The 12,028-nt window shown below is 68.9% G+C and overlaps 1 protein-coding gene across 1 annotated transcript; it reads left to right on the top strand.

Annotated features, from left to right (window-relative positions):
- Positions 1-207: 207 nt before the first annotated feature.
- Positions 208-11,957, top strand: LOC134433679 (aldehyde dehydrogenase family 16 member A1-like; the record flags this gene model as incomplete). The annotated part of the gene is given in 23 exon segments (XM_063182440.1): positions 208-830; positions 1,283-1,385; positions 5,913-6,039; positions 6,110-6,170; positions 6,172-6,271; positions 6,491-6,544; positions 6,547-6,567; positions 6,957-7,040; positions 7,043-7,143; positions 7,434-7,571; positions 8,090-8,237; positions 8,240-8,283; positions 8,587-8,691; positions 8,904-9,040; positions 9,172-9,244; positions 9,436-9,497; positions 9,774-9,851; positions 9,992-10,059; positions 10,062-10,165; positions 10,256-10,432; positions 10,653-10,775; positions 11,854-11,920; positions 11,923-11,957. Coding segments are annotated over 23 exon segments (2,283 nt in total), but the record flags the coding sequence as incomplete, so codon positions are not given.
- Between the last annotated feature and the right edge of the window lie 71 nt (positions 11,958-12,028).

Raw genomic sequence — 12,028 nt, 5'->3', positions numbered from 1 at the left:
GTTTCTAAGCCGCTCTGGCCACTTCCGCTCAATCTCGGTGGTTCCGGAGCCGCTCCAGCCATTTCCGGTGAAACTCAATGGTTTCTAAGCCGCTCTGGCCACTTCCGCTCAGTCTCGGTGGTTCCGGTGCCGCTCTAGCCACTTCCGGTGAATCTCAATGGTTTCTAAGCCGCTCTGGCCACTTCCGCTGAGTCTCGGTGGTTCCGGTGCCGCTCTGGCCACTTCCGGGGAATCTCAATGGTTTCTGAGCCGCTCTGGCCACTTCCGCTCAGTCTCCGTCGTTCCGGTGCCGCTCTGGCCACTTCCGGTGAATCTCAATGGTTTCTGAGCCGCTCTGGCCACTTCCGCTCAGTCTCTGTGGTTCCGGTGGCGCTCTGGCCACTTCCGGTGAATCTCAATGGTTTCTAAGCCGCTCTGGCCACTTCCGCTCAGTCTCAGTGGTTCCGGTGGCGCTCTGGCCACTTCCGGTGAATCTCAATGGTTTCTCAGCCGCTCTGGCCACTTCCGCTCAGTCTCGGTGGTTCCGGTGCCGCTCTGGCCACTTCCGGTGAATCTCAATGGTTTCTAAGCCGCTCTGGCCATTTCCGGCAAATCTCGGTGGTTCCGGTGCCGCTCTGGCCAATTCCGGCAAATCTCGGTGGTTCCGGGCCGCTCTGGCCCCTTTCTGGCGAATCTCGTTGGTTGCCGGGGCCGCTCTGGCCCGCCCCGCCCGTCTCGGCGGTTGCTCGGCGGTGATGGCGGCTCTGGCGGCCCTCGGGGCTCCCTCGGTCCCTGAAATCTTCGCCACCATGGAGGAGGGGCCGATCCCCGGCGGGCCCGAGCCGGGCGAGGTGAGGGCGGCCCTGGGGGTCCCCCTGGGGGTCCTGGGGAGGCTGTGAGGGGGCTCGGGGGGAGCTCGGGGGGTCCTGGGGGTTCCCTCAGAGTCTGGGGCGGTCTCGGGAGGCTCTTGGGAGCTTCCTCAAGACTCGGGAGGGGTCTGGGTGGGTCCCGAGGGAAATAATGGGGCTGGGGGAGGCACCGGGGGGGAATTGGGGTGGGTTTTGGGGGTCCCGTGAGGATGGGGGAGTTCTGGGGGGGTGCTGGGGGGGTCTTGGGGGTCCCGGGGGGAGCCCAGGGTGCCGTGGGTGCGTCGGGGTCAAAGCCCCCCCGTGGGCCCAAGGTCGTTTCGGGGTGTGGGGAGGGCTGGGCCGGGGCTGGGGGGTCCCGGGGGGTCTCAGGGGGTCCCAGAGGGGTCTCGGGCTGTCCTGGGGAGGGGTCGCATTGTGTCCCCCCTGTCCCCCAGGCGTGGCTGGAGTCCCACGGGCGCAACCTCGGACACTTCGTGAACGGGACCTGGCTGAGACCCGAGAGGAGAGAGAGCCTCGAGTGCCGTGAGGCCACGGCGGGTACGGGGACAGGGACTGGGGACACACAGGGGACACTGAGGGGACACTGAAGGGACAGGGACTGGGGACACAGAGGGGACACTGCGGGGACACTGAGGGGACAGGGACTGGGGACACAGAGGGGACACACAGGGGACACTGAGGGGACAGGGACAGAGACTGGGGACACACAGGGGACACTGCGGGGACACAGAGGGGACACACAGGGGACACTGAGGGGACAGGGACAGAGACTGGGGACACACAGGGGACACTGCGGGGACACAGAGGGGACACACAGGGGACACTGAAGGGACAGGGACTGGGGACACACAGGGGACACTGAGGGGACAGGGACAGGGATTGAGGACACACAGGGGACACTGAGGGACAGGGAACACACAGGGGACAGGGATTGGGGACATACAGGGGACACTGAGGGACAGGGACTGGGGACACACCTGGGACACTAAGGGACAGGAGATGCACAGGGCACAGGGATTTAGGACACACAGGGGACACTGAGGGACAGGGACAGGGACTGAGGACACACAGGGGACACTGAGGGGACACTGAAGGGACAGGGACTGGGGACACACAGGGCAAAAGGACTGGGGACACACAGGGGACCCTGAGGGGACAGGGACAGGGACTGGGGACACACAGGGGACACTGAAGGGACACTGAGGGGACAGGGACAAGAACTGGGGACACTGAGGGGACACTGAGGGGAAAGGGACAGGGATTGGGCACACAGAGGGGACACTGAGAGGACAGGGACAGGAATTAGGGACACACAGGGGACACTGAGGGGACAGGGACAGGGACTGGGGACACACAGGGGACACTGAGGGGACGTTGCGGGGACAGGGACAAGAACTGGGGACACACAGGGGTCAGTGAGAGGAATCTGAGGGGACAGGGACAGGGACTGGAGACACACAGGGGACAGGGACTGGGGACACACAGGGGACACTGAGGGGACACTGAGGGGACAGGGACAGGGATTGGGGACACACAGGGGACACTGAGGGGACACTGTGGGGCTCTTTAGGGACATTGCCACTGTCCCCAGAGGGCCCCAGAGGGTCCCCAAGGTGTCTCCAAGGTGTCCCCTGGGCCCCTTGGTGAGTGCCACTGTCCCTAAAGAGCCCCACAGTGTCCCCAAGGTGTCCCCTGGGTGAGTGCCACTGTCCCCAAAGGGCCCCAGAGTGTCCCCTGGGCCCCTCAGTGTCCCGCGACACCCCCTGGGTGAGTGCCACTGTCCCCAAAGGGTCCTCATAGTGTCCCCAAGGTGTCCCCTGGGCCCCTGGGTGAGTGCCTTTGTCCCAAAGTGTCAGCAAAGGGTCCCCAAGGTGTCCCTTGGGCCCTCGGGTGGGTGCCATTGTCCCCAAAGGGCCTCAGAGTGTCCCCAAGGTGTCCCCTGGGCCCTCGGGTTAGTGCCACTGTCCCACAGTGTCCCCTCACCCTCTCTGGCTGTGCCTTGTCCCTGTGGTGTCCCCCCAGGGGTGGCGGCCCTGGTCCTGGCCGGTCCCTGCTCGCTGTCCCCATGGTGTCCCTGTCCCCACGGTGTCCCCATGATGTCCCTGTCCCCTCAGGGGTGGTGGCCCTGGTCCTGGCTGGTCCCTGCTCGCTGTCGCCATGGTGTCCCTGTCGCCACGGTGTCGCCACGGTGTCCCCACGGTGTCCCCATGGTGTCCCTGTCCCCCCAGGGGTGGTGGCCCTGGTTCTGGCCGGTCCCTCCCCGCTGTGGCCACTTCCGCGCAATGTCGGTGGTTTAGGTGCCGCTCTGGCCACTTCCGGTGAATCTCAATGGTTTCTCAATGCCGCTCTGGCCACTTCCGCTCAGTCTTGGTGGTTCCGGAGCCGCTCTAGCCATTTCCGGTAAATCTCAATGGTTTCTAAGCCGCTCTGGCCACTTCCGCTCAATCTCGGTGGTTCCGGAGCCGCTCCAGCCATTTCCGGTGAAACTCAATGGTTTCTAAGCCGCTCTGGCCACTTCCGCTCAGTCTCGGTGGTTCCGGTGGCGCTCTGGCCACTTCCGGTGAATCTCAATGGTTTCTAAGACGCTCTGGCCACTTCCGCTCAGTCTCGGTGGTTCCGGTGGCGCTCTGGCCACTTCCGGTGAATCTCAATGGTTTCTAAGCCGCTCTGGCCACTTCCGCTCAGTCTCGGTGGTTCCGGTGCCGCTCTGGCCACTTCCGGTGAATCTCAATGGTTTCTAAGCCGCTCTGGCCACTTCCGCTCAGTCTCGGTTGTTCCGGTGGCGCTCTGGCCACTTCCGGTGAATCTCAATGGTTTCTAAGCCGCTCTGGCCACTTCCGCTCAGTCTCAGTGGTTCCGGTGGCGCTCTGGCCACTTCCGGTGAATCTCAATGGTTTCTCAGCCGCTCTGGCCATTTCCGGCAAATCTCGGTGGTTCAGGTGCCGCTCTGGCCAATTCCGGCAAATCTCGGTGGTTCCGGGCCGCTCTGGCCCCTTTCTGGCGAATCTCGTTGGTTGCCGGGGCCGCTCTGGCCCGCCCCGCCCGTCTCGGCGGTTGCTCGGCGGTGATGGCGGCTCTGGCGGCCCTCGGGGCTCCCTCGGTCCCCGAAATCTTCGCCACCATGGAGGAGGGGCCGATCCCGGCGGGCCCGAGCCGGGCGAGGTGAGGGCGGCCCTGGGGGTCCCCCTGGGGGTCCTGGGGAGGCTGTGAGGGGGCTCGGAGGGAGCTCGGGGGGTCCTGGGGGTTCCCTCAGAGTCTGGGGCGGTCTCGGGAGGCTCTTGGGAGCTTCCTGAAGACTCGGGAGGGGTCTGGGGGGGTCCCGAGGGAAATAATGGGGCTGGGGGAGGCACCGGGGGGGAATTGGGGTGGGTTTTGGGGGTCCCGTGAGGATGGGGGAGTTCTGGGGGGGTGCTGGGGGGGTCTTGGGGGTCCCGGGGGGAGCCCAGGGTGCCGTGGGTGCGTCGGGGTCAAAGTCCCCCTGTGGGCCCAAGGTCGTTTCGGGGTGTGGGGAGGGCTGGGCCGGGGCTGGGGGGTCCCGGGGGGTCTCAGGGGGTCCCAGAGGGGTCTCGGGCTGTCCTGGGGAGGGGTCGCATTGTGTCCCCCCTGTCCCCCAGGCGTGGCTGGAGTCCCACGGGCGCAACCTCGGACACTTCGTGAACGGGACCTGGCTGAGACCCGAGAGGAGAGAGAGCCTCGAGTGCCGCGAGGCCACGGCGGGTACGGGGACAGGGACTGGGGACACACAGGGGACACTGAGGGGACACTGAAGGGACAGGGACTGGGGACACAGAGGGGACACTGCGGGGACACTGAGGGGACAGGGACTGGGGACACAGAGGGACACACAGGGGACACAGAGGGGACACACAGGGGACACTGAAGGGACAGGGACTGAGGACACTGAGGGGACACTGAGGGGACAGGGACAGGGATTGAGGACACACAGGGGACACTGAGGGACAGGGAACACACAGGGGACAGGGATTGGGGACATACAGGGGACACTGAGGGACAGGGACTGGGGACACACCTGGGACACTAAGGGACAGGAGATGCACAGGGCACAGGGATTTAGGACACACAGGGGACACTGAGGGACAGGGACAGGGACTGAGGACACACAGGGGACACTGAGGGGACACTGAAGGGACAGGGACTGGGGACACACAGGGCAAAAGGACTGGGGACACACAGGGGACACTGAGGGGACCCTGAGGGGACAGGGACAGGGACTGGGGACACACAGGGGACACTGAAGGGACACTGAGGGGACAGGGACAAGAACTGGGGATACTGAGGGGACACTGAGGGGAAAGGGACAGGGATTGGGCACACAGAGGGGACACTGAGAGGACAGGGACAGGAATTAGGGACACACAGGGGACACTGAGGGGACAGGGACAGGGACTGGGGACACACAGGGGACACTGAGGGGACGTTGCGGGGACAGGGACAAGAACTGGGGACACACAGGGTCAGTGAGAGGAATCTGAGGGGACAGGGACAGGGACTGGAGACACACAGGGGACAGGGATTGGGGACACACAGGGGACACTGAGGGGACAGGGACAGGGATTGAGGACACACAGGGGACACTGAGGGTCAGGGACAGGGACTGAGGACACACAGGGGACACTGAGGGGACCCTGAGGGGACAGGGACAGGGACTGGGGACACACAGGGGACACTGAGGGGACAGGGACAGGGATTGAGGACACACAGGGGGCACTGAGGGACAGGGAACACACAGGGGACAGGGATTGGGGACATACAGGGGACACTGAAGGGACAGGGACTGGGGACACACAGGGCAAAAGGACTGGGGACACACAGGGACAGGGATTGGGGACACACAGGGGACACTGAGGGCCCGTCGAGGGGACAGGGACAGGGATTGTGGACACACAGGGGACAGGGATTGGGGTCAAGGGTCAAGGTTACAGGTTTGGGGTCGCTGGGGGAGACCAGAGTCAGGGATTGGTGCAGGGTCATGGGGGTGGGCTCAGGGTTGGTTTTTGGGGTCAGTAGTCAGTGGTCAGTGTCCATCCCCTGTTGTGTCCCCAGGCCGCGTGGTGGCCGCGGTGCCCTCCGGGGACAGCTCGGACGTGGCCGTGGCCGTGGCGGCGGCAGCAGCGGCGGCCGAGGCCTGGGCGGGGCTGGGGCTGCCCCGGCGGGCGCAGCACCTGGCCAGGTGAGTGACCCCTGACCCGGGTGACCCCTGGGTGACCCCTGTGTGACCCCTGACCCCCGTGTCCCCCCAGGCTGGCCGCCACACTCGAGGGTGACCCCGGGGCGGCCCTGGGGGCGCTGCTGGCCCTGGCCGGGGGGGCGCCCCCTGTGCCGGACGCTCGGGGCCGAGCTGGAGCTGGGGCTGCGGCCGCTGCGGGGGCTGGAGCCCCCCGAGGGGCGGTGGCGCCCCCTGGGTGAGTGCCACTGTCCCCAAAGGGTCCCCAAGGTGTCCCCAGAGGGCCGCAGAGTGTCCCCAAGGTGTCCCCAGAGTGTCCCCAAGGCATCCCCCGGGTGAGTGTCACTGTCTCCAAAGGGTCCCCAAGGTGTCCCCTGGGCCCTCAGGTGGGTGCCACTGTCCCACAGTGTCCCCTCACCCTCTCTGGCTGTGCCTTGTACCTGTGGTGTCCCCCCAGGGGTGGTGGCCCTGGTCCTGGCCGGTCCCTGCTCGCTGCCGGAGCTTCTCTGGAAACTGGGCCACTACTGGCCATGGGTGAGTGCAGGGGGGACACTGGGGACAAATGGGGACACTGGGGACAAATGGGGATGGCTGTTCTGGGCTGTCCTTGGTGGGGGTGGCCCTTTCGGGGTCTCACGGTTTCTGGGTGTCCCTGCGGGGAGTCCCAGCAGTTTTGGGGTGTCCCAGTGTCCCTTCTTGGGGTCCTAACCCGGGGGGGCCCAGCCCTGGGGGGGTCCCAGCCCTAGGGGGGTACCCCTTTTGGGGTGTCCCAGCCCCCTTTGGGGTCCCAGGGTTCTAGGGTGTCCCTGGGGGGGTCCCAGGGTGGTCCCAGCTCCAGGGGGGGTCCCAGGGGTGTCCAGTCCCTTTTGGGGGTTCCGGGGTGCCCCTGTTGGGGTGTCCCAGCCCCTTTGGTGTCCCCCCAGGGAACACGGCCGTGCTTGTGGCCCCCCCGGCGGCGGCGCCGCCGCTGCTGCTGCTGGCGGAGCTGGGCGGGGAGGGGGCGGCGCTGCCCCGGGGGTCCTCAACGTCCTGGCGGGACCCCCGGCCCTGCCGCGGGCCCTGCGCGACCACCCCGGCATCGCAGCGGTCACCTGGATGGGAACCGAGCAGGTACGGGGGCGACGCCTGGGGCCACGCCCGGGGGAGGGGACAACAACGGGACCACCCCCCCAAAGTGGGGTCCCTGTACCTACACTCTGTCCCTGTCCCCGTCGCCGTGTCCCCCTCCCCAGGACCATCTCTGGGGGTCCCTGTGCCCTGTCCCCGTGTCTCCCGTCCCCATGGGCTGTCCCTAACCATGTCCCTGTCCCCAGGCTGATCTCCAGTGCCACCTCTGGGCGTCCCTATCCCCATGTCCCTGTCCCCACACCGTGTCCCTGTGTCTTTGTCCCTGTCCCCAGGACCATCTCCGGTGCCACCTCTGGGGGTCCCCGCTGCGGGGGCCGCGCCTGGCGGGGGGTCCCCGGGGGGGCCGGCTCGTTGTCATCGTGCTGGACTCGGCCGATCTGGACAGTGCCAGCGCCGCCGCTGTGGCCACGGTGGGGCTGGGGGCTCGGGGGGGTTTGGGGGAATTTTGGGGGTTTTTCAGGGTTTTTGGGGAGGGGGGGCTTTGTGGGGAGGTTTTGGAGGATTTGGGGGATTTTTTTGGGTTTTTTTGGGGGGAGTTGTGGGGGTTTGCTGGTTTCTGAGGGTTTTTTTGGTGAGCCTTTCGGGGGGGTTTCAGGGTTGGTTTTTTTGTGGGTTTGGGGCGGTTTTTCAGGAGGAGGTTGGGCTTGTTCGGGGTTTTTGTGAGGGGGTTTTGGGAGGCGTTTGGGTTTGTTTCGGGGCTGGTGCGTGCGTTTCCCTGGCCTGTCCCTGACGATGTCCCTGCTGTCCCTGATGATGTCCCTGCTGCTGTCCTTGCTGTCCCTGCTGCTGTCCCTGCTGTCCCTGCTGCTGTCCCTGCTGTCCCTTTGGGTCCCTGACGATGTCCCTGCTGTCCCTGCTGTCCCTGCTGCTGTCCTTGTTGTCCCTTTGGCTTCCTGACGATGTCCCTGCTGTCCCTTTGTGTCCCCAGCTGCCCGCCTCGGGGGGCTGCGTGCTGCTGGCCCAGGACTCGGTGGTCCCGGCGCTGGAGCGGCGGCTCCGGGTCCGACTCGGGGGGCTGCGCCTGGGGGACCCCACGGATCCCCGGACCGAGGTGGGGCCGCTGCCCCCGGGACGCCCCCGCCCGAGGAGCTGCTGCGGGAGGCACGGGAGGAGGGGGCGCAGGTGACCTGGGGGGACCCGGGGGACACGGGGGTGGCACGGGCTGGGGAGGGGACGCCGGGTGTGGGGTTTGGGGGGTTTGGGGGTTCCTGGACATTGGGGTGGGCAGGGGAGGGGGGTTTGGGGGTTCCTGGTCATTGGGGTGGGCAGGGGAGGGGGTTTGGGGTGTTCTCTGGGGAAATTTGGAGGTTTTTGGGGTGTGGGGTTTGGGGGTTCCTGGACATCGTGGGGTCCCTTCGGGGCTGCCCCGGGTGTCACTCTGAGTGTCCCCCCCCCTCATTGGGACCCCCCCCATTTTTCCTCCAGATCTTCCAGGCTCCTCTGCCGGCGCTGCCGGGGGGGGGGCGGCGTTTCTACCCCCCCACGCTGATCTCGGGTGTGGCCCCGACCTCGCGCTGCCTGCAGGAGCCGGTGGGTGCCCCGGGGGGGTCGGGGGTGCCCTTGGGGACCCTCTGGGTGCCCCTGGGCGCCCCCGGGAGGTGTTGGGGGTGCCCCTGCGGGGGCTTGGGAGTACCCCTGACTGCTCCTGGGTGCCCCTGGGGGGTGTCGGGGGTGCCCCTGGGTGCCCCTGAGGGGTCGAGGGTGCCCTTGGGGACTCTCTGAGCGCCCCCCGTCCCCCCCAGGTCCCGGGGCCGGTGCTGGTGCTGCTGCCCGTGCGCGGCCCCTCCGAGGCCGTGGCCGTGGCCTCGGCGCTGCCCCACGCCACCGCCGCCGCCCTCTGGGCCCAGGACATCACCGTGGCCTTGGACACAGCGGACAGGTGACCGCCACCAGCCCTGACCCGAGGGCAGGAGTGACCGGCGCCCCCTGACCCCGAGGGCGGGAGTGACCGGCGCCCCCTGAGCCCGAGGCCAGGCCAGGAGTGACCGCTGAGCGCTGACCTCTCCGCAGGCTGCCCCAGGGCCTGGTGTCCCTCAACTCCCTGGAACTGCCCGAGCCCTTCGGGGGCTGCGACCTGCATGAGGTGGGGGGAGCCAAGGGGGGCTCTGGGGGGGTTTGGGAGGGGTCCAGGGGGGTCTGGGGCGTCCTGGAGAAGCCGGAGGGACGTGGAGGTGTCGTGGGGGAGGGTGGGGTGGGTTTTGGGGGTCCCCAGGGTGGGGGCTGGGGGTCCTGTGCCGTTGCAGATGGGCTCTGCCCGCCCCGCACTCCCTCCAGGCGCTGCGAGAGTTCGGGTGCCCCCCCTGGGAACAGCCCCCCAAGGCGGAGGAGCCGCTCAGGTACCCCCTGATGGGACAGGGACCCCTCCCCAGGACGGAGACCCCAAACTTGGGGATGCCAGGACAAGAACTCCAAGTCTGGGACCCCAGTTTAGCACCCCGGGATCCCCTTCTTCCCCCCAGCCGGGGTGGTCCCAGTTCCATCCTGCTCCCCCAGAGGGTCCCGTGTGCCCCTCAGGCCCCCCCTGATTGTTCCTCTCGTGGGGGTCCCCGTGCCCCCGATGCCCCTCCTATGGCCATGCCCTTTGACCCCGGTGTCCTTTGTCCCCCCCACAGCCCCCCGGTGACCCTGGATGACCCCGGCGATCCCGAGCTGGCCCGGGCCGTGGCCGCCGCCCGCGGGGCCGCCCCCGGGTGAGTGCGGGGGTGGGTGGGGTGACCCCCGGGGGTGTCCCCATCCCCGCCGGAGTGTCCCCGACCCCCCCAGGGGTGTCCCCGACCTCGGGACCCCTCGGGGAGGGGGGCTTGGTGCCCGACGCCCTCGTCCCCCTCAGGTGGGGGCGGCTGCCGGGGGCGGCGCGGGCCCGGGTGCTGCGGGGGGCGGCGGCGGCGCTGCCGGGGGTCCCGGGACCCCCGAGGACGGTGACGGCGGCGACACCGGCGGGAGCCTGCGGGGGGCGCTGCTGCGCTGGGCGGAGCGAGCGGAGCGCGCGGGCGGGGCCGTGCAGGTGGGCGTGGTCAAAGGGGGTGGGGAAAGGGGTGCGTCCGTTCGGCAAGTGGGCGTGGCCTCTGACCCGGCGTGACCAATCCCGCTGCAGGAGCTGCCCGGGGGGCGGGCCCTGCTAACGAGGCGGTCTCTCGGAGTGCTGGGCGTGGCCTGGGGCTGGCCCCGCCCCCTGGCGCTGGAGCTCCTCCTCCCAGCGCTGGCGCTCGGGAACGCGGTCGTGGTGGTGGCGCCCCCTGGCGGCACTGGTGCCGCACAGCGGCTGCGGAAGGTGCGGAACCGAGACCCCCCCATGATGCCCCCCTGACCCCGGGTGACCCCCATGTGCCCCCTGCGACCTCCGGGAGCTCCCCTGTGTCCCCCCCGGACCTCCCCTGTGCCCCTGTGCCCATCGCGTTCCCCCCCGAACCCCTCCGGGACCCCCGTCCCCCCTCCCCTTCCATCGCCCGGACCCTCCCCCGTTGACGCCGCCCCCTCCCCTTTGTCCCCAGGCTCTGGTGGCCGCGGGGCTGCCGGGCGGGGCCCTGTCGGTGCTTCCCGGCGCTTCCCGGGGCTGCGGACCTCGCCTGGCGCGGCAGCGCCCGGACGGGCTGTGGCTGTGCGGGGGGGACGCGGTGAGTGCGGGGGCGGTGCGGGACATTTGGGGGGGGGGACAATGTGGGGACACGGGGAAGGGGACAGCGGAGGGCACGCGGGTGAATGGGGGTGGGCACTGGCTGTGACGTTTTGGGGGTCCCGAGCCGTGGGACGGCTGCTGTGGGGGGCTTTGGGGTGGGGGGAACACCCTCGGCTGTCCCCTCTCATGTCCCGTCCCCCCCCAGGACTGTGACTGGGCCTCTGCCGCGAGCGTCCCCCGCGTTTGGGGGGTCCCGGCGGGGCTCCTGGGGGCCCCGGGGCAGGAGCCCCCCCCGGCACGGAGCGGGAGCTGGAGCTGCGCTGCACCCGCCCCCGCTGCCTTTGGCTGCCGGGGGGCGCCCCCTGAGACCCCTCCAAATCTGCGGGGAGTTCGGACCTCGCGCTGTGCCCGTCCAGCCCCGCCCCTCGCGACCCCCTCCCCAATAAAGCGCTCCGAGCCGCAGCCGCTGTCGTGTCTGTGTTTGGGGGGACCGCGGGGGTCTCGGGCTGCAGTGGGGAGGGAAATTTTGGGGGGACAATTTGGGGGGGGGATATTTTGGGGGGGACGTTTTTTGGGGGTGCCCCGCCCCTGCACGTGCCCGGACGCCCCGGCCCCCCTCCCTCGCTCGGGGCAGCCGCACCCAAAGCTCAGCGGGGCCGGGCGGGGGTCCCGAGCGCCGGAGCCCCCGCGGGGTTGGGGCGGGGGTCTCGGGGTGAGGAGGGGGCTCTCGGGGCCCCGCGGGGTGGGTGCGAGGGGGCGGCTCGGCGCGTCCCGCTGCCCTCTCGGGTTTCCTGGGCCCCCTCCCGGCCCGCTCCCGCTTTCGCTTTCGGCGGCGGCTCCGCGGCGGCCCGAGGGGGTCCCGGGGGATCCCGAGGGGGTCCTGGGGGGTCCCGGGGGGGCTCCGGGAGCGCTCGCGCGTCCCCGTGCGCCGTCCGCAGCTCGGCACCGCCATGGACGTGTCCCCCCCCCCTTGCTCTGCTCTGGTAAGTGGGGAACCCTCGCACCCCCCCCCCCCGGTAATGTGCCCCTCCGGGACCCCCTGAGAGCCCCCCCGGTCCCCGGTGCCGCCCCCGCAGGTGCCGCCAATCCTGCTGCTCCTGGCCCTGCCCGCCCTCGGCAGCTGCTGCTCGTTCGGCTTTAACCCATCAGCAGCACCTTCAGCGCCCACCTGAACAACCTGGTGAGACCCCCACGGGACGCCCCGAGACCTCCCAGACTCCCTCATTCCCAGGGAAGGGTCCCGAAAACCCA

This window comes from Melospiza melodia, unplaced genomic scaffold (genome assembly GCF_035770615.1).
Source record: "Melospiza melodia melodia isolate bMelMel2 unplaced genomic scaffold, bMelMel2.pri scaffold_236, whole genome shotgun sequence".
Lineage (NCBI taxonomy): Eukaryota > Metazoa > Chordata > Aves > Passeriformes > Passerellidae > Melospiza > Melospiza melodia.
This window is presented reverse-complemented; position numbering and strand designations above follow the sequence as displayed.